General features: G+C 43.3%; 4 protein-coding genes across 8 annotated transcripts; all 4 read left to right on the forward strand.

The window, feature by feature from the left end:
• Window positions 1–4,876: 4,876 nt before the first annotated feature.
• LOC101760697 (cinnamoyl-CoA reductase 1) lies at window positions 4,877–8,737 on the forward strand. Of its 2 annotated transcripts, XM_012845055.2 has the most exons (7): window positions 4,877–5,070; window positions 5,935–6,104; window positions 6,616–6,801; window positions 7,255–7,417; window positions 7,652–7,841; window positions 8,237–8,408; window positions 8,512–8,733. In XM_012845055.2, exons 1-6 carry the CDS (start codon window positions 4,950–4,952, stop codon window positions 8,367–8,369), a joined length of 963 nt encoding a protein of 320 aa, XP_012700509.1. In that variant the 5' UTR covers window positions 4,877–4,949; the 3' UTR covers window positions 8,370–8,408; window positions 8,512–8,733. The 2 variants fall into 2 exon arrangements, with proteins under 2 accessions (XP_012700509.1, XP_004965850.1); XM_004965793.3 differs by having other exon boundaries at window positions 8,237–8,737.
• An 83-nt stretch (window positions 8,738–8,820) lies between these two features.
• On the forward strand, window positions 8,821–14,238 carry LOC101761100 (cinnamoyl-CoA reductase 2). The gene is made up of 6 exons (XM_004965794.2): window positions 8,821–9,153; window positions 11,633–11,802; window positions 12,241–12,426; window positions 12,908–13,070; window positions 13,280–13,469; window positions 13,899–14,238. Exons 1-6 carry the CDS (start codon window positions 9,033–9,035, stop codon window positions 14,029–14,031), a joined length of 963 nt encoding a protein of 320 aa, XP_004965851.1. The 5' UTR covers window positions 8,821–9,032; the 3' UTR covers window positions 14,032–14,238.
• A 3,566-nt stretch (window positions 14,239–17,804) lies between these two features.
• LOC101779352 (cinnamoyl-CoA reductase 2) lies at window positions 17,805–23,165 on the forward strand. Its single transcript, XM_004967115.2, has 9 exons — window positions 17,805–18,076; window positions 18,508–18,881; window positions 18,980–19,429; window positions 19,517–19,809; window positions 19,940–20,109; window positions 20,203–20,388; window positions 22,036–22,198; window positions 22,300–22,486; window positions 22,856–23,165. Exons 4-9 carry the CDS (start codon window positions 19,698–19,700, stop codon window positions 22,986–22,988), a joined length of 951 nt encoding a protein of 316 aa, XP_004967172.1. The 5' UTR covers window positions 17,805–18,076; window positions 18,508–18,881; window positions 18,980–19,429; window positions 19,517–19,697; the 3' UTR covers window positions 22,989–23,165.
• Window positions 23,166–23,606: 441 nt separating this feature from the next.
• On the forward strand, window positions 23,607–25,899 carry LOC101761481 (cinnamoyl-CoA reductase 2). Of its 4 annotated transcripts, none has more exons than XM_004965795.3 (6): window positions 23,608–23,805; window positions 23,942–24,108; window positions 24,205–24,390; window positions 24,840–25,002; window positions 25,267–25,453; window positions 25,549–25,899. In XM_004965795.3, the coding sequence occupies exons 1-6, from the start codon at window positions 23,667–23,669 to the stop codon at window positions 25,685–25,687; spliced, it is 981 nt and encodes a 326-aa protein (XP_004965852.1). In that variant the 5' UTR covers window positions 23,608–23,666; the 3' UTR covers window positions 25,688–25,899. The 4 variants fall into 4 exon arrangements, with proteins under 4 accessions (XP_022681520.1, XP_004965852.1, XP_022681521.1 ...); XM_004965796.2 differs by having other exon boundaries at window positions 23,610–23,805; window positions 25,555–25,886; XM_022825785.1 differs by having other exon boundaries at window positions 23,607–23,805; window positions 23,942–24,390.
• Window positions 25,900–26,555: the final 656 nt, after the last annotated feature.

Here is a 26,555-nt window from a genome sequence, read left to right on the forward strand (position 1 = left end):
GCTCGCCTCTTTGCCGATCGCCATTGCTGGAAACCGACAAACCCCGCGCGTCATCCGCGCTAATCCCCCATCACCCCCCCACCCCGGGGCCGCGATCAGGCTAATACGTGTCCCGTCTCGCCGGCGTATTATAGTGGCCCGGAGCGGCGCCGTGCCGTGGCCCGGGGTGGGAGCCCATGTGCGCGGCACCGGAGGGATCATTAGCCGACAGGGCGAAAGGCGAGCGAGCCCGGCCAGGCCATTAGAAAAAGCGGCGCTAATCTTATCATCACCGGGGGCTAATCCTGGTTGTTTACTCCAGTTTACTGCTCGCCGCCGCATCCTTTGCGCCGACTAGGAGGGGAGGGAGGGGAGCTTTGCGGCGGCTTGATAACCTGGGCCTGTGGGATTCCGGCAGCTGGCGGCTTGGAGGGCGTGCTCTCCCGTGTCGCTCCTGCGGGCAGAGCAAAAGGTTATCTCGGTGTACGGCGGAGTCGAGCTGAATCAATCCAAGGCAACATCCACGTCCGACCAATTGGATCGCTGGACATGCAGGATTATGTAGTAGTAAACGGTCGATGGGACTTGTGATGTCCGCGTTACAAATTGTTGTCACCTGCGAATCTGCGATGTCTCTCTCTTGCAAAAACAGAGCCTACTGACAGTCTAGACGATGATGATTGGCATGCTCATGACAATGTAAAAGGGCCCATCACATATAGGTCACATCAGGCCCAATTTGCAGCGTTAGGGCCCAAGGCCCGTTTAGTGAAATCAAATATAGAAAGAGCTTATTTTTCGAAGAAAACTGATGTTGTGACACTCTGCCCATTCCTGGTGATTGGACCCTTGCTGCAATCTACAGTGAACGCTAGCAGCTCAGTCAGGGCAACAGCAATGGAGCTATTCTAGTCCACACAATCAAGGCTGAGCCCACAAACAGCAGTATGGTGGGGCCCGCAACGAAAAAAGCCACATCCAAAAAAAAACCAGCGCGCTTCCTCTCCGCCTCGTCATTCGGCACCGCGCCGGTAATCCTACGTAGGTTACGAGGGGGTGTTTGGTACGATGTACTGAACTTTAGAGGATCAGATCGGATATTCGGACGCTAATTTGGAGGATCAAATATGAACTAATTATAAAACTAACTGCAACCCCTATACTAATTCATGAGACGAATCTATTAAGCCTAATTAATCCATCATTAGCAAATAGTTACTATAGCACCACATTATCAAATCATGGACTAATTAGGCTTAATAGATTCGTCTCGCGAATTAGACTCTATCTGTGCAATTAGTTTTGTAATTAGACTGTATTTAATACTCCTAATTAGTATCTAAACATCCGACATAACAGGTACTAAAGTTTAGGAGTGGGTTGCCAAACAGGGCCGAAATATGTGGCATCCGGTGTTTGAGGTTCGTGTGAATAGATTTCATCTGTTGGATGTGACTTGTCTCCTCAACCCTATCCTTCTCTGTCACCCGCTGCCGCTGCCCGCCCGCGCCGTCCTCATCGCGCCATCCGTTGCCTCCTTTGACCCTCGTCGCGCCGTCCGTCACTCCGCGCCAGCTCTGCGAGCGGCTCCGAGTGCGCCCACCATCGAGCCACGTGCGAGCCCAGCCGCACCTGTCACCTTTCGCCCTTGCCGCTACACGCCTCCCGGCCACGCTTCCTCTCCCCCTCGTCATTCCCCTTGGGCACCGCGCGCCGGTAATCCTACGTAGCTTCCGGAAACCATATATTATGTTGCTTTTGGTGTTTGAGGTTCGTGGGAATAGATTTCATCCGTCGGATGTGATTTGTCTCCTCAACCCTACCCTTCTCTCTCACCCGCCGTCGCTGCCCACCCGCGCCGTTCGCTGCCTCCTCCAACCCTCGTCGTGCTGTCCGTCACTGCGTGCCGACCCAGACGCGCCAGCTCCGCGAGCGGCTCCGACCGCGCCCACCATCAAGCCGCGCGTGAGCCCAGCCGCATCGTCGCTCTTTGCCCTTGCCACTACGCGCCTCCCGGCCACGCTTGCCACCGAGAGCCACCTCGGCCATGCGTGCCGGAGTTGGCCCTGCCACCGCGCATGCTGCTTTTTTCATAATGTTGATATAGGTTTTAGTAGATGTTGAATCCATTCTATTGAAATATTGGAATAGCTCAAGAAAAATGTTGAAAGTAGTTATTTTTTCAAAATATTAATTTATGTTTCTAAAAAATGTTGAATCTACTATTTAGTCTTCGGAAATGTGAATCTGATCTTTTAAATGTTGAAAATGTTGAATGTGGATCTTCAATATTGGACCTAATGGACTTTAAAGTTATATCTCTTAACCAACCTCCAAAAGCTACATAGGAGCTCCCCCGCGCGCCGCCCACTTCCTCTCGCTCCGCCTGCACGGTGCCGCCCCATCTCGCCCCCCTCCCCCGACCAAATAGAAACGCTCCACCCGCACGCCCCCGCCCCATCTCGCCCCCTCCCCCGGCCAAATAGAAACGGCACAGGAAACAAATATTCGATTACTTGAAAAGTTTTCTTTTTCATCTCCCTTCTCACTACACTAGAAATTCCTAGATCAGTTCGTCAGATTTTACTTTGAAACTAATTTGGTCTAACTATGTTTCCTGTATCCATTTTTTATTTTTTGTACGGTAAGGTTTTAGATATGCATTTATTGAGTCCAGAATTTCTTATTAACCTTCATATGATCGGCATAAGAAAGTGATAGTCTGAAGAAGGAAGCGGCACAGGCCGCACAGCATTGAAGATGGTCTTACACTACTATACTGAGAGCACAAAAACCAGAACATTATACATTCAACTACAATTATTCAAGTACTTAGTATAGCTAGCAATCATAACATGCACATAATATATTGAACGGTTTGTCCAACACTAATCCAAACCAAGATAAGAAGAAAGAAATCAAATCACCAAGATCCGGAACATGCCTAAACCAATTGACTTGATTGAAAATATTTCAAATTTTGAGGCTACGAATAATCACCACAAAGATATTCATGCACCATCCTTTCATTACCTAAGAAATCCTCTTAAAAAGAAGACCTTAATTCAAAATAAGATGACAATTCGCTTGATTGCAATCCATTAATACAGCTGGACCAAAATTCAAATAAAAATTATAATTTCAAATGATAATAAATAACTTGGGCCCAAAAACCAAATAATTTAGGTCCTTTGCCTACTAGTTCTAACAAAATATATCATCATCTTCAACATCAACTAAACATATTAAAACATATTTTATGGTGGATTTAGCAAAATTAGTTCAATATTATAGATGTTGATGTATTTTTCTATAAATTTGGTCAAACCTGAACTTTGTATAGAACTAAAATGGCATATTTTAAAATGGAAGGAGTATTTGATTTTCAATATCACGGAGCCAATTACAATATCTGGCTTTGATTTCTTTTCGTGCTACTTCTTAAAAGATTGGAAAATATAATATTCTGCCCTTGCTCCTCTTTGGTTGTTCTTCTCAACATGATTTGCATTCAAATAAAATTAATGAATTAAAATAAAAAATATATTTGAATATTTGCAAATATTTTTAGGAGAACTGGCTAAATAATTTGAAGCGTCCGTAACCACATCACTAAAATAGAGTTTTTACTCAATTACGGAATCATTAGGAGGTGCAACCATGGTATCATTAATACGCTACAAAAAAAATACGCTACAATCTCTATGTTAAATTATTTGTTTTCGTACGGAATTTATACATTTGGGTTTGAGTTCTAAACTCAGGATGGGTGCTCGTCTTTTATTGGACTTATTTCAGTTGGCGCTATTAATTCAACAGCAGACATATTTGCTCTGTGGTAATCCCTTCAATCTCAAGATTTTTTGGCTCAATATCTCGTAGGTGTAAATGTGTGTGTATATATGAGTGTACGCAGGTATTGTTTAAAGAATCAAAACAAATATGGACATGGCAGTCACGGCCACGGCCACGTGCATCGACACATGGTGGCCATGAAAAATAAGCTCGAACCGACCAAATATGTAGCTGCAGTGATCGAACGCGTTTCACGCTTACACTATTCTAGTCAAGTAGGTACAAAACACATGCTCGTTTATACGCAAACACATGCTAGTATAAAAACTTAATTTTAAGGGAAAATTACGGAACCACCGTGATGTCCTAGAAAATCTTTTTGCTGCAAATATTCACCCCTGCAAGAGCCACCATACCTCACACATATTTAGACGAGCCATGCTGCTTTAATTGCTTACAAAGTATTTTAGTTTGTTCTAAGTCAAACTGCTATAAATTTGACCAATTTTATAGGAAAAGGTAATATCATTTATGATGTCAAATAAGCATAATTAGATTCATTAGGAAATATATTTTTTATAATTTTAACGTGCTAGATGTTAGTACATTCTATATAAATTTGATCAAATTTAGAATAATTTGACTTAGCATAAATCAAAATGTATTGTATTTCAAGATGGAGGGAGTATGCTTCATGATGTAATAATTTTTTTACAAATAGAAAAACTCGGTTCTCATCGCCGATTCTTTTGTTGGAATCGTCAAATAGTGTTGCGATTATACTTCTAGAAGCATTAATGGCTCTAAATTAATAAAAATGGTGTGAATCGATCAAGTATGTGCGTGATTTTTGTAACAAAATGATTTGTGAAGAAATCTCAAAATCTAAATGTTATATAGAGGTGGTTTGTGTAATTTTCCTAAATTTTGAGGAAAACATGAAGAGTCTACCTTTACCCAACGGCCCCAAAGTTTCAAAGGCCTCCAGTTGTGTATTTTAAAAACAGAAAATGTACTGTCCATGCAAAACTCGTGAAATAAAAAACTGTTACACCAACCAAAAAGAGAGAAAAAAAATTAAAAGGGTACAGAATGGCTGACACCGCGCGCCAGACGGCTCAGACTCTGAACCTGGCCGTTCAACACAGGAACAGGGAGCAACCAAACCAAGAGCAATGGAGGCGGCGGGGAAGAGCGTGTGCGTGACCGGCGCGGGCGGCTTCATCGCGTCGTGGCTCGTCAAGCTCCTCCTCTCCCGGGGCCACTACGCGGTGCGCGGAACCGTGCGCGACCCTGGTAAGGCTCGCAGACCCACCTCTCCTCCATCCGTCCGTCGCGCCCCCGGTAATTCTTGGCTGCAGGCGCGGGCGGGCGATTCCTGCGTACACGGGGTAGCTGTGCGCGGATAGAACTCGATTTTTTTGCATTTTATTGGGAGTTGAAAGAAGCCTTTTAAGATCCAGATTTTTTTTCTTATGCAAAAACAAGTTATGTGGTACTACCTCGTTGAGAACTTGAGATAATATATTGTCCTCAGGGTGAGGGGGGATCATATGAATTTGTGGAAGATTATGACTTCAGTAGTCCGTAAGAATTGGAAGCTTCTAGATTTACTAGTTCTAATCAGAAAAGAGATCCCTTACCCTTTCTTTATAAAATGATGAATATTTTTCCCTCCGACTCTCCAAGAATATACAGAAGGAACTGCGTGCAATGTCTATTAATTGGTAGTAGGAACTGTTGAGCATTTTAAAGCTATGGCAAAATGAATGATGTAAAAAAAAAAAAGGGGGGGGGCGGGTTCCCTTTCTGTCGAAACTAATCTAACAGACTTTCACACAGTTTCTAGCCAGAAATGAAACACACCCTCAAACAACTGAAAAAAACGAGTAGTCCGTAAAGCTCCTAGCCTAATATACATGTTTTGTTTTCGAGAATATGCAGAACCAGGATAGCTGTACAAAGCCTGAAACAAACAGAAAAGTAAAGGAAAATAACACTCACTAACAGCAGGCTCAAAAAAAAAAATCAGGGCCTGCCAAACAAAAACAGACCAAGTTTTCCTTTTTTTTTGGTTATGATAGACTGAGATTTGCTTTGCTACCATGAACCAAGAAATTTGTTATATAGATGTGAAGATATAGCTTGTGCATGTTCTAGGTGCTAGCAAGAATGCTCATCTCAAGGCGCTGGAAGGTGCTGGGGAAAGGTTGAAGCTTCTCAAAGCTGATTTGTTGGACTACAACAGCGTTGCATCAGCAGTTGCCGGTTGTGAGGGTGTCTTCCATGTAGCTAGCCCTGTCCCCTCTGGTCGATCCTCCAACCCTGAGGTGAATTTATCAAGAACATCTAGTTTAATTTTACAAAGTTTTGAGGTTCAGTGCTGTTATTTCTAGACTGCAACCTATGCTGTTGCTGGCATGGCTCCAAGCTCTCTGTGAAAGATAAATTGACACGTGTAATTTACCTAAAGATCTAGTTTGGTGAACCAGGGATTTTTTTCAGAATTCCTTCAAAATACTAATTCTAATTTTTAGGACAAAGGCTAATTCATTGAACGCCATAAATAGGTATGAGATGTGCAATGTTTTGACCATTCTTTATCTGTGTTTCCCTACAAACTTAATTAGTGCAATGATTTATCACCTCTGCTCTGCAGATTCATTTTAGCTTAGCTATCTGGTCCTATTGCTCATGGAACCTGTTACATATTACATTTCTTTTGTTTGTTCAGTGCTATTTTGTAGGTACACGTAAGTTTTGGTTAATTCATAGAAATAAGCATGTAACGTGATAGTTTACCCCCTTTTGTGCTCTTTGTGTAATAAAACTGATTTACAGGTGGAGGTCATAGGTCCTGCTGTAACAGGCACTACCAATGTGTTAAAGGCTTGCTATGAGGCGAAAGTAAGGCGAGTTGTGGTGGTGTCATCAGTTGCAGCTGTGCTCAGTAATCCTAACTGGCCTAAGGGCAAGCCCTTCGATGAAAACTGCTGGTCAGATGAGGAGTACTGCAGGAAGAATGAGGTGATACAGTTGTTAGTAAAGCAATGCCTTTGCATGTGCTAATATCCTTGTGGAAATATCGACATAGCATAGAAAGTAAATAATTATCATGTCCTATCACAGTTGACATCTTACTTGACAGTTTTAACTTCTCCGAGACCCTTTTTAGCCAAATTGGAGGGTGAAGTGATTAATAGAGCTTTATATCCAGGATGCATTCAAATTTACTGTTAACCACCATATAGTATGGAACCCTTTATTTGCTATTTTCACATGCTGAAATTTACATTTCATGCATTCTGTTTCTTTTTCTCATTGCACTTCTAAAAGGGAAGCAATCATTAACAGTTACTCTAGCTTGCTGTATCACATATATCCTCAAACTAACCCAAAGAAACTAAGGCTTGTCTTGTGTTTGTTAATCATAAACTCCCGCTCTGGCTTGCCTAACAAGAGTCTTTCATTATCCTGCAGGACTGGTATTACCTTTCCAAAACTCGAGCAGAACGTGAGGCTTTTGCTTATGCAGCAAAAACGGGGCTGGATGTTGTAACTATCTGCCCGTCATTGGTATTTGGACCATTAATGCAGCCTACAGTAAATTCGAGCAGTAAACTCCTCTTTAATTATTTTAAAGGTAGGGTAATAATATGATATCTTTGTTTTCTATTGTTTTGCATTCAGTTATATAATTAAATTATTAAAATGATAATCTACCCAACAGTGTTTGTCTATCACTTGTTTCTGATTATTCATTCATAAAGCATATTGATCAATAAAAAAAGTACTTTATCTATTTAGGATCAATATTTCAGTTTAACTTAATGCCATTTAGTGCTTTCTTTTGGAAGTAAATACATTTCTTCTGCAGGAGATCGTGAGACTGTTGAAAATAGACTCAGAAATATTGTGGATGTTCGGGATGTTGCTGATGCTCTTTTTATGGCATACGAAAAACCAGAGGCATCTGGACGATACATCTGCAATTCACCTCCGATAAAAGTTTCTGATATGATAAACATATTGAAGAATTTATACCCAACTTACCGTTATCCCAAAAAGTAAGTCGCCTCCTCTGAAATGGATCTGTTGTCTCCTACATGTAAGCAAACAGTTTCATCCCTCTGTTAACTTCAATAGCTGATTTTTATCTGCACATCTATAATACATACGGAAGTCATAACCTAATAAGAGAACGATGATAATATGCAACTGACTTGTGAAATAATAAATTTCAGTTTTTTTTGTTCTTCAGTTCGTTGTATAACTGCACCATTATACATGATAGGAGTATGTGATTCATATTGATTTAATACATGCATTAATGCACAAAATTTAGGGAGCTTGGAGTCTAGTTCTGAATGCTTTAGTGAGCCACCAAATTCCTATTCATATTGTTCTTCCTTTCAGTTTTACACGGTTGGAACTTATATTTTCTGTTTTCGATGTTTTGTAGCTTTGAGGAAGTGGAAGAGAGCTCAGTATACAGTTTTGAGAAACTTCAGAAGCTAGGATGGACCTTCAGGCCTGTAGAGGAAACCCTCCGTGACAGCGTCGAATCCTACAAAGCATTTGGCTTTCTGAACTGAGCATCCAACTCGCTCTGAATTGAGCTTCCAACTGGATTGGTTAGTCTGCTGTTACCACCGAACTCCTGCAAATCAATCTAAACAATGGAAAAGCAGCTCCAACACCCCGATCCCTCTCTGATTCATGTAAGCTGTGAAACAGGACGTGTTGGCCGTAACGGATTGAATAAAGGAATCACGAGGGAACAAGAGGTTCAGCACTGTATTTTTTCAGCCTGTTTCATATCTGGATGTTCTGGACCAAGTTCGTAGGCGTGGTGTTGATGACTTTATGGTTTGGGACGCGTTATACTTTCTATAAGCATAGGCACCAAGATTGAGGATTTTTTTTTAATGCAAAACTCGTGAGATTTATAACTGTTTATTTATTTACGACCTCAAAAGTATTGACGAACCCTTGCTGAAACAGTGAAACTAGAAGTGGGTAGAACCACTCCCGCAAGAGGAAGAGGGGTTGCTGACAATGACAAACAACCTGAAAAGGAGAATGTTACGAAAACAGAGACTTCCACTCCTAGACCTCTCTGGACTTGTGTAGTCGCCCGTTGGACTCGGCCGTTACTCTTCTTCATGCCATCACACATCTCTCCCTGAGTCCCTGTCGGCTATCGCTTTCACATACCCTGTCCCAAGTTCCAAGCGAGAGCAACCAGACCAGAAGCAATGGAGGCGGCGGCGAAGAGCGTGTGCGTGACCGGCGCGGGCGGCTTCGTCGCGTCGTGGCTCGTGAAGCTCCTCCTCTCCCGGGGCCACTATACTGTCCGCGGCACCGTGCGCGACCCTGGTAAGGCTCGCAGACCCACCTCTCCTCCATCCGCCCGTCGGCCGTCGCACCCCCAAGGTTTCTTGCGGCGGACGGTCCTTGCGTACACGGGCCACGGGATAGATGCGCGTAGATTGAATTCGATTTTTCCAATGAGCAGATGCGAGAGTGGGACACGTTGGGAATGTGGAATCGCATTTTCTTGGGAGTTGAAAGAAGCCTTTTATGATCCAGATTTTTTTAATACAAAAACAAGATGTGTTTTTTATTGAAACAAAAAAAAGATATGTGGTTTTTTTAATACGAAGGAGAGCTGCGTATCTTTGCATTAAGAAGAAGAATTAGAATAAATATTTTTACAACGCGGTTCGTCCGGCACACGCGCACACAGTTAGGATGTAGAAGCTGTATTACATATGGAAAAACAACAACAACAGGCTGATTTTAAAAACTGACTAGGCCAAATGACTACTAGCTCCTACTCCCAACAGTTGCTGCCGGCCATCCCAAAGTTATCATGTGTTTGGCGCCGGCTTCAATCCACAGTTGAGCCTGGTGTAGGATGGACGTGATCAGTTGTGCAGCTGACTGGGCTGGTGATCTGCCAAATACTCTTATCATTTCTTTCTTTCCAGATAGTCCAGGAAATCAACATGAACAATGAATCAAATCCTTTCTTCCTATGCTTGGACATTCCCACTGTCAATTGCATCCACCAGTCAGCTATTGTCGTTCCAGGACTTTGGATATGGATATTCAGGATCCTACTGACTGCGAACCAAATCTCCTGGGTATAGCAGCATGACGCAAAGAGGTGGTCAGCTGTCTCAATTCCTTGATCACATAGAGCGCACTCAGTACTATCTTGCAGTCCCCTTCTGTGCCTTCGCTCAGCAGTCCACAACCTGTCTCTGACGGCTAACCACATGAAAAACTTAACTTTCAAAGGTGCCCAAGTTCTCCAAATCGCATCTGCTGCCGGGAAGATGGCAGCTCCTAGAAACAGAAATTGATAGGCTGATCTTGCTGTGTATGTGCCTGAAGCTTTCCATCTCCATGAAACAATGTCTTCGGTCCCCAGTTGAAGCAGAACAGTGTCAGTTATGTGCCACAATTGGATGTACTGCAACAACGCATTGACTGTTGGCCGTCCAACAATATCGGAAATCCACCGTCTGTCAAGAAGAGCTTCAGCAACTGTTCTTGTTTTTGCAGTTTCCGGTCTGATCAATATACATGGGTCAGGTGCAATGTCACAGGGAGATTCATCGCCATTCCACTTATCTTTCCAGAATAGTGCCAGGTTGTCATCGCCTAATTGGACAGTTATTGATGCCTGAAACATCTGACGAAGTAGTTGATCATCCCCAAACTGAATTTGCAAATACTTCCATGGCCTATTAGCATCTGTTCGCTGCAGCCATAACCATCGCAGCCGCAGGGCATAGGAGGCTATCTTCAGATCCTGGATTCCTAGACCTCCAAATTTCATCGGCCTGCATACACCTGGCCAGGCTACCATGCATTGTCCACCCTGGCACTTTTCTTTCCCTGCCCAAAGAAATCCCCGGCGGCATTTATCAATTTCGTGTATTACCCAGTCAGGGATTTTCAAGGAGATAATTGTGTGGATTGAAATGGCACACATGACGGATTTCACCGTTTTTAGCCTCCCAGCTTTGTTCATTAGGGGTGCTCGCCAAGTCGGCATGCTTCTAGTGATCTTGTCAACAAGAGGCTGGAGGTGAACCTTTCTCAATCGGCCAATAGTCAGTGGCAAGCCTAGGTACTGAATGGCGAATTCAGAGATTCTAGCCGGCAAAATGTGTATGATCCTGTTCACCTGCTGCTCATAACAAGCAATGGGGGCAATGAGGCTTTTGTGCAGGTTTGTATGTAAGCCTGATGCTTTGCCAAAGAATAGCAGTAGTTCCCTGATTGCCACCATGTCACGCACCCTTGGAGCAACAAAGAGCATGACGTCGTCTGCATATACAGAACACTGATGCTGAATCGCTGGAGTTGCAGGCGGCGTGAGGATGCCATCCTGAGAAAAGATATGCGGTATTACCTCGTTGAGTACTTGAGATAATATATTGTCCTCAGGGTGAGGGGGCATCATAGAAATCGGTAGAAGATTATACTTTGATAGTCCTTCGGAATCAGAAGATTCCAGCGTTATTAGTTCAGAAACTCCTAGCGTAATATACATGTGTTTTCCCTGAGAATATGCAGAACCAGGAGAGCTGCACATCTTTGCATTAAAAGAAAATTAAAGATCAAATACAAAGCCTGAAACGAACAGGAAAATAAAGGAAAGGAACACTCACTGACAGCAGGCTCAAAAAAATTCAGGACCTGGCAAACAAAAACAGACCAAGTTTTCCCCTTTTTTCTCTTGTTATGATAGACCAAGACTTTTGTTTTGCTATCATGAACTAAGAAATTATTTTTTCATATGTGAAGAACTGAAGATATAGCTTGCCTGTGCATGTTCTAGGTGCTAGCAAGAATGCTCATCTCAAGGTGCTGGAAGGTGCTGAAAAAAGGTTGCAACTTCTCAAAGCTGATTTGTTGGACTACAACAGCGTTGCATCAGCAGTTTCCGGCTGCGTGGGTGTCTTCCATGTAGCTAGCCCTGTTCCCTCTGGTCGATCCTCCAACCCTGAGGTGAATTTGTCACGAACATCTATTTTGTATTTTATTTCCAGAGTTTTGAGGTCAAATAAGGCGGTTACATATGGTTCAGTGCGGCTATTTCTATACTGCAACCAATGCCATTGTGGCCAAGGCTCCAAGCTATCTGTGAAATATAAATTTTGACACGCATGATTTTCTTAAAGATCTAGTTTGATAAAACCAGGTAAAATTTCAGAGTTCCTTCGAATTAATTCTAATTTATAGGAAAAATGCTAATTCATTGAATATGAGATGTTCAAATGTGAGATGTGCAATATTTTGACCATTCTTTCTTCTTTTTTTTGGAGGGGGTGGAGGGGGGGGGGGGGGGGTCTTGTTTCCCTACAAACTTATAACTGCAGAGCATCATTTTAGCTTAGCTACCTGTTACATACGTTGTGCATTTTGTGTAATAAATCTTATTTGCAGGTGGAGGTCATAGGTCCTGCTGTCACAGGCACTGCCAATGTGTTAAAGGCTTGCTATGAGGCGAAAGTTGGGCGAGTTGTGGTAGTGTCTTCTATTTCAGCTGTGTCCAATAATCCTAACTGGCCTAAGGGCAAGGCCTTTGATGAAGACAGCTGGTCAGATGAGGAGTACTGCAGGAAGAATGAGGTGATATAGTTGATACTTCGTAAAGCAATGTCTTTGCTCCTGCTAACATTTATGTATGTATATCGAGATAATATAACAAGAATTATCTTGTCCTTCCATAGTTGACTTCTTACATGACAGTTTAAACCTCTCCGAGTTCCTTTTTTTTTTTGTGTGCAAAACTGGAGGCTGAACTGCTTAGTACAGCTTTATTTCCGGGATGCAGTCTCAATTACAGTTAAGCACCATGTGGTTTAGAACCCCTTGTTTGCTATTTCCACATGCTGAATTTTAGTGTTTCTGCATTGTATCCTTATTTTTATCGTTGGTCTTCCTAAAGGAACCTATTGTCAACTGTTGGTTTGCTGTTGTATCATATAATTACAATGTCCCTGTACTAACCATGGGAACTATTGCTGGTCTTGCATTTGTTCAATGGAAACTTCCTGCGCTGGCAGTCAGGCTTGCCTAAAAAGTTTATTTTTTTTTAATTACCCTGCAGGACTGGTATAACCTTTCCAAAACTCTGGCAGAACGTGAGGCCTTTGCTTATGCAGGAAAAACGGGGCTGGATATTGTAACCATTTGCCCGTCATTGGTACTTGGACCCTTGATGCAGTCTACAATAAATGCAAGCAGTAAAATCCTCCTTAATTATTTAAAAGGTAGGGTATTAGTTTTCCATTGGTTTACATTCAGTTATATAATTAAAATGGTAATTTACTCAACAGTGTTTCTCTATCTTCTGTTTCTGATTATTCATAAAGCATATTAATCAATAACTGGAAATTACTTTATCTACTTAAGATCAAGCTGTTCAGTTTAGCAACATAATTTAGATGCTTACTACCTTTAAAATACATTTCTTCTGCAGGAGATCGTGACACTGTTGAAAATAAACTCAGAAATATTGTGGATGTTCGTGATGTTGCTGATGCTCTTCTTCTAGCATACGAAAAACCAGAGGCATCTGGAAGATACATCTGCAGTTCACATCCAATAAAAGTTTCTGACATGATAAACATATTGAAGAACTTATATCCAACTTACCCTTATCCCAAAAAGTAAGTCGCCTCCTCTGAAATAATTTTGTCATCTCCTACCTGTAAGCGTACAATTGCTTCCCTTCAATAGCTGCTTTTTATCTGCACACCTATAACACATATGGACGGCATAACCTAACAAGAGAAGGATGATAACATGCAGCTGACTTGTCAAACAATAAAATTCAAATGTTTTTCATGTTATTATAGTCCTTCACTTCGTTCTGTAACCACCTTCATTTCGTTCTGTAACAGTACCGTTAGGCATGAATACATGATAGGAGAATGGCATGCATACTGATTTAATACTTGATGCGTGCACACAATTTAGGAGCCTTGGATTTTAACTCTACTGTCACTGGATTCCTGTTTATATGGTTTATCCTTTCAGTTTTACATTCACTTGACTTGGTTGGAACTTATTCTTTCCATATTTCGATGTTTTTGTAGTTTTATGGAAGTGGAAGAGAACACGGTGAACAATTCTGAGAAACTTCAGAAGCTAGGATGGACCTTCAGGCCTATAGAGGAAACCCTCCGTGACAGCGTCGAATCCTACAAAGCATTTGGCCTCCTGAATTGAGGATCCAATTTGGGCTGTTTTGTCTGCTGTTACCTCCAAACTCTTGCTAAATAATGATGTTTAGGGACAGTGAAAAAGCAGCTCCAACAGTCCAATCCCTCTCTGATTCATGTAAACAGTGAAACAGAACCTGTTGTTTGTAACGGATTGAATAAGGGAATCACGAGGGAACAAGAGGTTTAGCGCTGTATTTTTCAGCCTGTTTTATCTGGGTGTTCTTAAGTAGGCCAGGTGCTGACTATTCATTGGCTTGTGACGTATTATCATGGTCAGAAATGCACTCAGTTTCTGCTAGACATGCAATCAGGCTGCGGGTCATTCAAATTTCAAAGCAGGAAATAGATTTCACATTGAATCATAGTTCAATACAAATAACTCACTAGTTTTAGTCTTATAGAACTTGATCGTACCATCTGATCGTATGTATAGCTATTTCCTATTATGTGGCACATGAACCAACATTTCTGATGCTTAGCCTAAGTAGGGGTTTGGCAACATGGAGATAGCCGAGCAGGAGGTCTACGTTGGGTCTCCCTGTTGAGTTCCTTTAAAAAAAAGGTGGATTTCCATTGTTAAAGAACTTGTGCAAGCTTTTAAAGAGAAGGGCATCATTTTGCACCGGTAGATCAAGGATATCTAGCCCATCTTCTTCCTTGGGTAAACATACCATGCGCCAGACAGCTTTTGGAGGCTTCTTGTCAGTAAGATCTGCCCCATGCCGCAACAAGTGCTTCTTGTACTTGATGATAGTTTTATGCAGTTTCATGGTGCACACGAGGAATGTGGATTATGATGGTAGGATTGAATTTACAAGAATTTGTATACCTCCCTGTGAGAAAAGATTTGAAGTCACCTGCGGTCGATTTTAAATCGTGGGTGCCCAAAACACCTGTGACGCTTCAAATCTCTTTACAAGAGGAAGGAAGTTATCTACAGATAGTTTTGTTAAGCCAAAAGGCATTCATAGATAAGTGAAAGACAATGTTCGAATGGAACAACCAAAGGCTGACGTTACGTTATTGTGATCACTTTCTTTTTGCTGATGTGTTGATGGGTACCATCACTTACTTCGAGTAGTTTACTTTTAGGCATTGCTGAATGTGCAAATGGGTTCAAAAGAGATTTGAGTTCCCTCATTTGAGTTGGATAGCCTACCATGACCAAAATGGTATCATCAACATATTGTACAGTTGGAAAATCATAACCAGCCCCAAGGAAGACGCAGGAAGATAAGATTTTGACCCTTTTCTCTATTTAACAAAAATTCTAGGAAGCCTGTAGACTGTAGTTAACACATAAAGCAGGGGTGAGAGCAAGGTAATATACTAGTTACTAGGTTGTATCATTTTTGCCTGATAGTATCGTAGTATCGGGATTCTATTGTAAGATCAGGATACTATCAAATTAAAAGGTACATATTTTTATGTAGCATTTGCAATATGCTGTACAAATTGAAGTCTATAGTATTGATTTTGATAAATTTAATTGATATTTTGCAAATTTAGTGAACTTATTGACATTATTTTCCATCCACTTTATTTTAAATAATATTTTCATAGGATCGTAGGATCGGACCCGGTAGAATCGTATAGAATTGTATAGTAGGATCGGGATACTATGAAAATTAAAATATTAGATGGGATCGGTATCATAAGATATTATGATACACGTATCGGGATTCTGACAACCTTGGGTGAGAGAGGTGTCACCTCTCCTAGGGGGAAAACCTTGAGAAAACTTGGCAGACGCTTGTTGATGGAGATCCGCACACGGAAATGGATAGGACGGCAACCGAGGATTCCAAGAAAGAAAGTTTAGATTAATACCACGTAGAGCAACCAAAACAAGTCATAGTGGATGGAAAAATAATTGACATTGCTTTAACACATACGTACAATAAGATGCGTGTACAAAAGGGGAAGAAACGCTACCCATCTCCTGTTGACGCAAAATCTGGTTCTGGTTGAATAAACACCACAACAGGTAGATATTAGTATAAATAAATGGAATATTAATGGCATGTGTCATCAGCTATGTCAGCCGACGGACTAAGATAAAACATTGTAAAAGATAAAAGATAAGTGTACCCAATGTCTTGATAAGTGTATTGAACTCAGATAAGGTAATACAAATGAGAGGATATTGGTATCAATCTACTAACTTAAAAGATTAGAACATAGCATCAAGGACCAGCCGATGCTGACTGCACGCAAGCCAGATACATTATCAGATCTTAATTAATGCCTTGATAAGTGTATTGAACTTAGATAAGGCAACACGAATGAGAGGGTATTAACCTCGATCTGACAATATAAAAGACTAGAGCACAATCACCAAAGACCTCTTGCCTACCGCTTACAAGCCTATTAAGGTAACAAAGTCTAATCAATGTCATGACCGTGTAATTGAACTCAAACAAGGTAACACGGTGAGAGGGTATTAACTTCGACCTGTTAATCTTAACAGATAGGCTCGCAACAGTAAGGCCTCGCATGCGCCCCTATCGGCTCAATGATATCATCATGCTTCCGTGAGATACGGATAAGATCCGACCGAAGCATCGGCTCTCAATGGTAGCACGTTGACGTCAGAGGCCTGACGGTTAGCAATACGAGGGGCAGGGGTAAGGATCTATCGGACCTAGTATATATAAAGTAGTAAAAGCATGCAGAGTCTATCAATCGATATGATCTGATAACTGTGAACATTTAAACAAGGCAAGGGAGCCGATGAAGACAACCTAATCAGATCTAAGCCGTTTGATAACTTGAGCAACGTCGAAAACAAGCAGAATATTGGACAAAGCCTAGAAAGTTCTACCTGCAATCTAAGATAACTTGATAACTAGCCACATGGTAATATCAGAATATAAGACTTAACTTAGAAAGTTCTGATAGAGGTTGTAATGACTGGGTGACGGTACTTACAAGCTCATCCGAGATCAAAGCTGATGTAGTCTTGCGTGCTAGAAGGAACTCGTCGAATCTACTCTACTCCTACACCGATTTTGGTGGCATGATGTCAAAAGGTTGTATTGATTGATCGATTGTTACTTTACAATGACTAGGAGTACATATTTATATCCTAGACTAATGACTCCTAGTAGGAACCGTACCAAAAATTGCCTAATGCTAAATATCTAAATAAAAGGAACGTAGAGTCACGTTCGGTGAAAATCCCCTGCTGACGCCAGCTTCCTTAACCGATACGTATTTATCCGCTTGTCCTGAAGCCACCACATTATGAGCCGTGCGTGGATGCATATGCATGCATGTGTACGCGGCTTGCATGGCACGTACGTAGCCATGCATCCACACTTCCACAGAACTCCTGTGCAAAGGACGTCGTACGCAAATACGAAGCCGGATAGCAACATGTCACTTGCACAGGTCGGCACTTGGTCCAGCATCAACTTTATAAGCTCCATCAGCTTCGTCGGCTGGCCTCTTCCAATCGGACTTGTCATCTTCTATCTTGATTCTAATTGGTCCATTCCTCCCGATAGCTTCAGTTATCTGATTGGCTAAAATCTGGTATCAACATCTTCTACGGAGAGACAGTGGATGGGACAATCGACATTGCTTAACACATACGTATATTTCTCTACAAGAAGCATCCAGTAGATGGGTGTGCAAAGCGGAAGAAATGCTACCTATCTCCTACGGAAAGATAGCGGATGGGACAATTGGCATTGCTTAACATATACGTATATTTCTCTATAAATGCGTATGCAAAGTCCAAAGTGGAAGAAATGCTACCCATCTCCTACCGAGACTTCCTTATCCCCTTTGTGAGCGCCCATAGTTCTTCCCCTAGAAACATTCACCTTCCTGTTGTCCCTCCCCTCCCCTTCCTTATGGGCTCCTCCTTTCCCCAACTTGGTTGCCTTCTCCAATTCTTGGCAAAAGTTCCCAAGATGATTTCATCATGATCAAATCCGACCAAGAGTGGCGTTGGTGGATCTAGGTGGCGGTGGCACACAACCAACCGTGTGTGGATGGACCGGAGGCACCATTACTAGAGCAAGACATCGCAACAGCTACAGGTAAGTTTTTTCCTAACTGAATCAAAGTTTCTTTGAAATTATTCAAAGTTTTCAGGATTATTGGTTGAACGGATTTTAAATAGAAAGTAACACCAAATTAATTGGAAGGTTTTTGCATCAATTCAAAAGTTTTCATTGTACCGTTCAAGTTTTTCTATTTTTGAGCTTTGTTACTTGCAGGTGCTTTCCTTTCTTATCCTTCTTACAAAAAAGAATTAAATATATTTACACATAATTAAAAGGGAATTATAGTAATTTCTCACTATTTTTGGTTCTGGGTTCCACCAAATTGATACTTCTTGGTACTTCTCTTTTAGTACTTCATGGTACTTCCTTTGTTTCTACCGTTCGATTTCGCCAGATGGACGACACTTTAAAATTTCTATTTTTATGATAGTTTAAAGTTATTTTTTTTACTATCGATGTTGAAGACGATCTAGCCGCTGTGGGAAGGAGGAGAACTGATGAAGGGTGCGAGGGGAGATGGGAATTTACCGTGAGATCGTTAGAACTCATTCATTCAAGCAGAGGAAAATAACTGGGTTACTGTCCCCATATGTTCATTGGGAAGGGAAAGCTTAGTAGTTGATTAGAAAGAGATGGGGAAAAGGAATTCATTCGAGCGGTCGCATGCCATGCATGCTGTCGGCCCCTAAAAGGAACTCACCGCTCCGTTAGTGTTTGTTTCCTAAAGCAGCAAGCCATCAAGTAAAGCATCAATCTTGGTAAGGAAACAATCAACCCAAGTGAGCTGTACAGCAAATGCAAAAGAGGAACATCTCTAACAAACTGCAAACTGCAAAAGGTATTATTGCTTCTGAACAATTCACGCACTTCATTTCTTGGATGCCAGTGCAGCAAGATGTGTACCACAAGTTCTGCTGACGGTTTCTCGTAATCCAGGCATGCCGCATGCCCTTTCAAGAGACGACGACGAAGAAGAATGTGTGCTCTCGTGCTCACAGAGCAGGGTGCCCACAGGATCCCATCTAGTGCTCTACGCATGTACCCAGCATACGCTATGCTTGTGGTACACGATGGTAAATTGGCAACTCCAGCAATCTACACCACCTCACCATCTCTATCCAGAGTGAGCACTTGCAGTTGCACGAGGTGAATATCTTGCAAGCAATGTTTTGCATCATCACTAAACAAAACGCACCAGATTTGGAAGCAAGTTCCAAAAGAGAAATTATACATTGTGTGTACTGTTCATTTGAGTACAACTCAAGCACAACATTATGTGAGCTTCCTATATATCCAAGTGGTTTCAGCCGTTGGATCTTCTCTTGTGGTGCTCGGGTCGTGTTGTGACCGTCGGATCCCGCGCTTCGACACCGAAATCGTGCTGTTGTACGAGTCTTTTTCCTCTCATGAAACACGTGCTCATGCATGCTCTCGAAAAAAAATGGGCTGTACTAAAAGCTGTTGTGTGTGCAGCTGTGCTCATTCAAGAAGTAAAGCCCCTGCAGCCTATACCTCGTTGGCATCAGTATCTACAGGATACTACTAATAAGAGAGAAAAATCAACAGTAAACTCTTGAGACACTCAGTCACACAGACATCGCCGCCGCCGTACGTGTAACTCGATCGATCGTACGTAGGCCAAGACAGGGAGAGGATGGCGACGACGGTGTGCGTGACCGGCGCCGGGGGCTTCGTGGGCTCGTGGCTCGTCCAGCGCCTCCTCGCCGCCGGCCGGTACACCGTCCACGGCACCGTCCGCGATCCCGGTAACATTTCTCGATGCGCAGCTCAAAGATTTTTTGAAGCCTTGATCGAGCACATTGCCTGTCGAGTTCTTGTTCCTCTGAACACAAGTTAGAGCTGATCGAGAGCATGTGACGATCGATTTGTGCGCAGGCGGCGCCAAGAACGCGCACCTGGCGGCGCTGGACGGCGCGGCGGAGCGGCTGCGGCTGTTCAGGGCGGACCTGATGGACTCCGGCAGCGTGGCGGCGGCCGTCGCCGGCTGCGACGGCGTGTTCCACGTGGCGTGCCCCGTCCCCGACTACGCCCTCACCGATCCTGAGGCACCTCATCACTTCACATTTTCTTTCACCATCGTGTCGCCATGCCTTCGTGTTCGATCTCATCAGACACCATGACTCCATTTGTTGTTTCAGGCCGAGCTGCTCGCTCCAGCCGTGGCGGGCACCGTGAACGTCCTCAAGGCGTGCTCCGAGGCCAAGGTCAAGAGGGTCGTCGTGGTGTCGTCTCTCTCCACCGTGCTGGTGAACCCTACCTGGCCCGAGGGCAAGGCCATGGACGAAGCTTGCTGGTCTGACGTCGAGGTCTGCAGAAACACTGAGGTGACCAAAAACTTCGTGATCCTATATGTTCCCGTCTGGAAAATTTCGTGTAGTAAGCTACCCACGCCACTGACATGTAGGCCGATTGAACTTAATCCCTCTACGTTGAAACAAACCCTACCGTGTGGCACGCATATGTTTAAGTGGAAGGAATCTTTATCTTTGTGGCTTTCTTTTTTCCATGTGTTGTACTCCCTCCGTTCCAAATTGCAGGTCATTTTGACTTTTCTAAATTCATAGATATTATCATGCATCTATACATATACTATATTTAGATGCACAATAATATCTATGAACTAAAAAACTAAAATGATCTACAATTTGGAACGGAGGAAGTAAATTATAATCAAACCTACTCCTATGTGTAAGAATGACACGTGGTTTTACCGCGTGTGTTTGAGGAAAAAAAACTTAGTATGGCTAAGTTTAAATAGCCATTGCCTAGCAGCTATATCTGGCTATAGATGTAGTCGAAGATTTAAAACCTTGATTTTTTTTTGTCTTTAGTTGTTTCTATCAGTGGTGCATTCCCACCCTCCGTGGCCAGCTGTTATTTATATTTTGTTGTGTTTGTTCTTTTTTATTGTCCTCTCCTTTTTTTAAGTAATATATAACACCGCAAAGCTCTTGCCGTCCTTTAGGGAGAAAAATCATCACTATCTCGCACACTGGCGGAGCTACAGGGTATGCCGGGTGGTCCGAGGCATACCCTGGTCCCAGCATCTTAATTACCTGGTATGGAGTAACGGAGTACATCCGTCGCGTGCAGCCCGCCTGGTTCCTGAATCGTCACGCCTGATGCCTAGTTCGGTGCTTCCTTTTCTGCCCGACGTGGAAACCAACTTGCAGCCCAAGAGGCAGGAGCCCACGAGGCCACAACTTGATGATTCCTCCCGTGACTCCATGAGCGTGATCCATCCCTCCGGACCCTAGTCCTATGCGGCTCTGCCACGACATCCAGCCCAGCAGATCGATTCGACGCGACGATTCCTCCGCTGCAGCGCCGCCACGACGACGTCAGATCGCCACGGCTCCTCCCGTTCTCCACGGCAACGCCACCAGCTGCCGCACTAGGCCACCCGGGCCGGCAGCGCGTTTGCGCGACTGTGCGTGGGACATTGTGCTGTTGCACGAAAACTTCTGATCATCCACAAGAAAAACTTCACAAGAAGGTTAAAGATGAATCTATCTTCTATTTTATTTCTTATTTGGAAAAACTTATATTCTTAAATATTTTTATTTATTTATGTATGAGTATTTTTTTATTTCAGTTCGTAAGTTTATTGTAAGTTTATTTTATGCTTATATTTTGAACTATTTATATTGTGATTTGTTATTGTTTCTAGCTTAATCTTTGAATTTATCGAATTGTAAATGAATTTATCGAATTGAATAATTTTTTTTTCAGGCATACCCTATGGTAAAATTCTAGATCCACCACTGATCTCGCAACTATAGCAGATAGCGGTTGGAATGTTGTGCTTTATTAGGCTGGATTTTGGCAGTTGACCCAAGTGCTTATTCAGTATTGTGCTGCACCATTCTACCTGATTTTGTTGTTTGTCAAAACTCATATAATTCTGACCCGGTGGAGTCTTAGTTTTCACCCATCCTGATTGTGTTTTCTTGCAATCTTTACTGTGCCAGAACTGGTATTGCCTTTCCAAGACACTGGCAGAGCTGGAAGCATTCAACTACGCCAAGAGAACCGGACTAGATGTGGTGACACTCTGCCCATCCCTGGTGATCGGGCCCTTGCTGCAATCCACATTGAACGCAAGCAGCGCGGTCCTAGTTGATTTCCTGACAGGTTGCACTGCTTTCCTCTGCTCTGGAATCTTAGCTGTTTTCGAACACATATACTAGTTGATCGATTTGAGCCGTGATGTGGTTTGTATTATCTCTGTACAGGAGATCGTTTGGTGAAAATGAAGCTCAGGAACTTTGTGGATGTTCGCGATGTCGCTGATGCTCTTCTTCTGGTGTATGAGACACAGGAGGCGTCTGGGAGGTACATCTGCAATTCGCACCCAAAGCATGTGTCCGAGGTCATAAAGCTACTCAAGAGCTGGTACCCAGCATACAGATATGCCACCAAGTAAGCCTGTTCTTGAAGCTCATGCAGTTTTTACGTCTCTTTCAAATCAAATTATAGGTGGTTTTATTTTCAAGATATATATTTTTTACTGTATGTAGAACATATATTGTCCACGGAAATACTGTTCTGGCTCTAGTAAATTCTTGGCACGTGCCTCTCATTGATATGGACGCATGAGGATCTTATCTACACCATGAATTTGAAATCTTATATCAAACCGCTAAATTCACAAAAGTTTGGCGTTGTTTTCGTATGCACTAAGTTCGTGTTGTTCCATCAACTCTTCATTTCTTTTGGGGCATGATGAATTTGAAACGGCATGATCACTGTGACCTGATGTACTGCATCTTGTTCCAAAACCAATTGCAGCTTCGTCCCTGTGAGCGATGAGCCTTCATTTAATTCCAAGAAGTTGCAGGCGCTGGGCTGGAAATGCAAGCCGCTGGAGGAGACCCTCAAGGACAGCGTTGAGTCCTACAGGAAGGCAGGTGCCCTGGATTGACCAAATAGTGTCCTACACATTTCGAAAATCAAATTCTCTGTCTTGTAGTACATCCTAATCCTGAGAAGGACTGGGATGGGTAATGTAAACACCAGAAGGACCAAAGCTTGTTCGTGTAATAGGCGGCAACAAGTATATGAATTCATATGAAGACATGCTATGATTTGAAATTTTGAATATCAAGAACTGAGGGCACCTCTCTGCATCGTTCGTTAAAAAAAAATAATCACACTACAACTCAGTTCATGAAGCAGGACGATAAATAAGAGGGTGGAAGACTAAATGATAATCCCTCCGTCCCAAATTACTATTCATTTTGATTTTTTAGATATATAGTTTTTATTATAGATTTAGATATATATATCTTAGATATGTAGAAAAACTAATTTATCGATTAAGATTTAAAATGACGGTCTCGCGCCACCAAACACGCCCATGAGAATGTGAAAATGGCCAGGGGCTCCACCGCGTGCGTTGTTGCCCACAAAGTACTCCACTTCTCTATCCAACTCGTAGTACGAGACGTCAACAATAGCGGCAAATAGTCAACTCCCACAATTTGCACGAGCTGAATATATCTCCCAATCAGCCGTGTTTAATAACCTGCGATCTTCTGGAGATATCCGAATCAGTCTACGGCAACAAGACGATCGAGGCCGTCGTCGAGACACCGTACCAATGGAAGGCGCGGCGGGGAGGACGGCGGCGGCGGCGGCAGTGTGCGTGACCGGCGCGGGGGGCTTCGTGGCCTCGTGGCTCGTCGAGCGCCTCCTCGCCGCCGGCCGGTACACGGTCCACGGCACCGTCCGCGATCCGGGTAATCAGCTTCCTTGTCCCTGACACCAACCTCCGGCGAAACCATCGTTTGCCTTCTCAACTTGTTCTTGGAGATCGAACTCTCCAGCGTGGCGGCGTCCGTGCATATAATCGTGTGGATGATCCGTGACGCGCAGGCGACGCCAAGAACGCGCACCTGGCGGCGCTGGACGGCGCGGCGGAGCGGCTGCGGCTGTTCAGGGCCGACGTGCTGGACTACGGCGCCGTAGCGGCGGCCGTCGCCGGCTGCGACGGCGTCTTCCACGTCGCCTCCCCGGTCCCCTACGCCATCACCGACCCCGAGGCACCTCACCTCGCACTTCCAGCTGCTCTGCTTTCCCTTTCTTTTAATCTTTCCTCTGCGTCACCATGCTCATCCGACACCGACCACTTGCTACAGGTCGAGCTGCTCGCCCCCGCCGTGACGGGCACCATGAACGTCCTGAAGGCGTGCTCCGAGGCCAAGGTCAAGAGGGTCGTCGTGGTGTCGTCTCTCTCCGCCGTGATGGTGAACCCTGCCTGGCCGCAGAGCGAGGTCATGGATGAAGCTTCCTGGTCTGACGTCGAATTCTGCAGATCCACTCAGGTGATTAAAAAAAGCTTCACATCACACCCTGTTCCTCTCTAGGAAAATCGATGATTTTGCCTGGGTGTCTCCCTTACATGTGGGACCACCAGTGCCATTGACATGTAGGCCAGTGTTGACAACCAAAATGGCACAAGGCTGATTTTCTGAGCAGAACCGGCTAAGCCGGTATACACTGTCGGCCAAGCTTATTTTCCAAACCGGTCCATAACAGTTTGTATCCATCATGACCCTGTCCATCTCAACAAAGTACAAAGATATCGCACAAAGCGCCACCGCCATGTGTTCATTGCTGTCGAGCAACAGAAAGCGACAGGGAGGATAACTCAGGCTGGACTTTTGGTAGTTGATAGCGACGCTGTCAAGCAGTAGTATTATCTTCTTCTTTGCATACCTAATCATGAAAACATTTCAAAATTTGATTTTGTCTCCAACCTTCACTCTGCCAGAACTGGTACTGCCTCTCCAAGACACTGGCAGAGCTCGAGGCATTCGACTACGCCAAGAGAACCGGGCTGGACGTGGTGTCAGTCTGCCCGTCCCTGGTGATCGGGCCCCTGCTGCAATCCACGGTGAACGCGAGCAGCTCCGTCATAGTCGACTGCTTGGAAGGTAACTAAAGTTTAAGACGGATCCCGTTGTTTCAAATTATAGGTCGTTTTGTCTTTTATAGATTCATACTCCACGGTGAACGCGAGTAGTATTTAATTTATATCTAGACATAATCATATATCTAGATCCATAGCTAAACTATGCATCTAGAAAAGTTAAAATAACTTATAAATTAGAACGGAGGGAGTAAGAATTCTCATCCCACTTTGCTATGCTCCGAGCCTCCGAAAACCTGAACCGGAACCTTTCATATGCTGTTTCCAGGAGATCGCGAGGTGAAGCTGAAGCTGAGGAACTTCGTGGACGTCCGCGACGTCGCCGACGCTCTGCTCCTGGTGTACGAGGCTCCGGAGGCGTCGGGGAGGTACATCTGCGATGCGCACGCGAGGCAGGTGTCCGATGTCGTGGAGCTGCTGAAGGGCTGGTACCCGACTTACAAGCATGCCACCAAGTAAAGCCTGCTCTTACTGAACATTTACATACTGTAAATCAAGCTCCAAGTTATCAGTGCCCGAGAACATATGCTGCATTTTGATCCAAACAAAGTGGCAGGTTCCTGCAAGTGAGCGATGAGCCTCTGTTCAGTTCCAAGAAGCTGGAGGCGCTCGGCTGGAAATTCAGGCCGTTCGAGGAGACCCTCAGGGACAGCGTCGAATCATTCAGGGAGGCAGGTGTCCTGGATTGAACAAGCAGAGGCAGGTGTCCTGAATTGAACAAGCAGAGCAGCGCCCTGTCCTGTACATCCTTCACTTGTGAATTGAAACGGGCAATGTAAAAGTGAAAAGGGAAAGTGTGTCGGCGTAATATGGCGCTGTACTTACTTTACAATGTTCTAGTTTAAGAATTCATAATCCTTATTATTACTTTTCTAACTTATCATGAAATGCGTGGTTTGAATTTTAGGAAATAAACTTTTTTTATTTATTTTTATAGACGAATCAGCACTTACTGTTTGGATTCAGGGGGTAAACTTTAGTCAACTAAAAATTAGTCTCGATGATCCAAACAGGTGGGCTGATAGTTAGCCAGTCATCGACTAAACTTTAGTTAATTAGCCCTCCAAACCCAGCTAATGGAGGTTAATTTTATACAAGAACGGTAAAAGGACTAAAAATCTTATTCTTTATTCTCCCACACTCTAGGGTAGAATGTATTTTTATCAATAAATAGGCTAAAAATTAAATCTAGCTCCAAACAGAATTGCGCTAATTTTAGCCAGCTAAATTTAGATGTCTAAATTTTTTTTCCACCATGGGCTATGCTCGAATTTCATTACTTATTAAGCAACGAAATTACAAAGTATCCAATTTAGTTCTTAACCCGCAAATCAGAATTTAAATTAACACAGCAAAACGACACAAACAGACTACAAAGTTGAACTTTTTCGGGCACCGACATGAAACCAACATCTAAACACCAGCTCGCGTTTCCATTTTCTAGAACTTATATTCTCCACTGCATTTGCACCTTTTTCTCGCCTTCTTGTCAAAACCCATTATCTACTAAAGCCTGAGTCACTCGTTCGAGCCTCCTAAAGGTGAAAATGTAAAGTT

Source organism: Setaria italica, chromosome IV (assembly GCF_000263155.2).
Source record: "Setaria italica strain Yugu1 chromosome IV, Setaria_italica_v2.0, whole genome shotgun sequence".
Lineage (NCBI taxonomy): Eukaryota > Viridiplantae > Streptophyta > Magnoliopsida > Poales > Poaceae > Setaria > Setaria italica.

Excerpts from the sequence above, each read along its gene's own strand:
- LOC101761481 (XM_022825785.1), top strand. The coding sequence starts at position 23,667 with ATGGAAGGCGCGGCGGGGAGGACGGCGGCGGCGGCGGCAGTGTGCGTG. Across the intron at positions 23,806-23,941 it reads CGGCACCGTCCGCGATCCGG|GCGACGCCAAGAACGCGCAC; the intron begins GTAATCAGCTTC and ends CGTGACGCGCAG. Across the intron at positions 25,003-25,266 it reads CATAGTCGACTGCTTGGAAG|GAGATCGCGAGGTGAAGCTG; the intron begins GTAACTAAAGTT and ends TGCTGTTTCCAG.
- LOC101761100 (XM_004965794.2), top strand. The coding sequence starts at position 9,033 with ATGGAGGCGGCGGCGAAGAGCGTGTGCGTGACCGGCGCGGGCGGCTTC. Across the intron at positions 9,154-11,632 it reads CGGCACCGTGCGCGACCCTG|GTGCTAGCAAGAATGCTCAT; the intron begins GTAAGGCTCGCA and ends TGCATGTTCTAG. Across the intron at positions 12,427-12,907 it reads AGTACTGCAGGAAGAATGAG|GACTGGTATAACCTTTCCAA; the intron begins GTGATATAGTTG and ends ATTACCCTGCAG.
- LOC101779352 (XM_004967115.2), top strand. The coding sequence starts at position 19,698 with ATGGCGACGACGGTGTGCGTGACCGGCGCCGGGGGCTTCGTGGGCTCG. Across the intron at positions 20,110-20,202 it reads ACGCCCTCACCGATCCTGAG|GCCGAGCTGCTCGCTCCAGC; the intron begins GCACCTCATCAC and ends TTGTTGTTTCAG. Across the intron at positions 22,199-22,299 it reads CCTAGTTGATTTCCTGACAG|GAGATCGTTTGGTGAAAATG; the intron begins GTTGCACTGCTT and ends ATCTCTGTACAG.
- LOC101760697 (XM_004965793.3), top strand. The coding sequence starts at position 4,950 with ATGGAGGCGGCGGGGAAGAGCGTGTGCGTGACCGGCGCGGGCGGCTTC. Across the intron at positions 7,418-7,651 it reads CCTCTTTAATTATTTTAAAG|GAGATCGTGAGACTGTTGAA; the intron begins GTAGGGTAATAA and ends TTTCTTCTGCAG. Across the intron at positions 7,842-8,236 it reads ACTTACCGTTATCCCAAAAA|CTTTGAGGAAGTGGAAGAGA; the intron begins GTAAGTCGCCTC and ends GATGTTTTGTAG.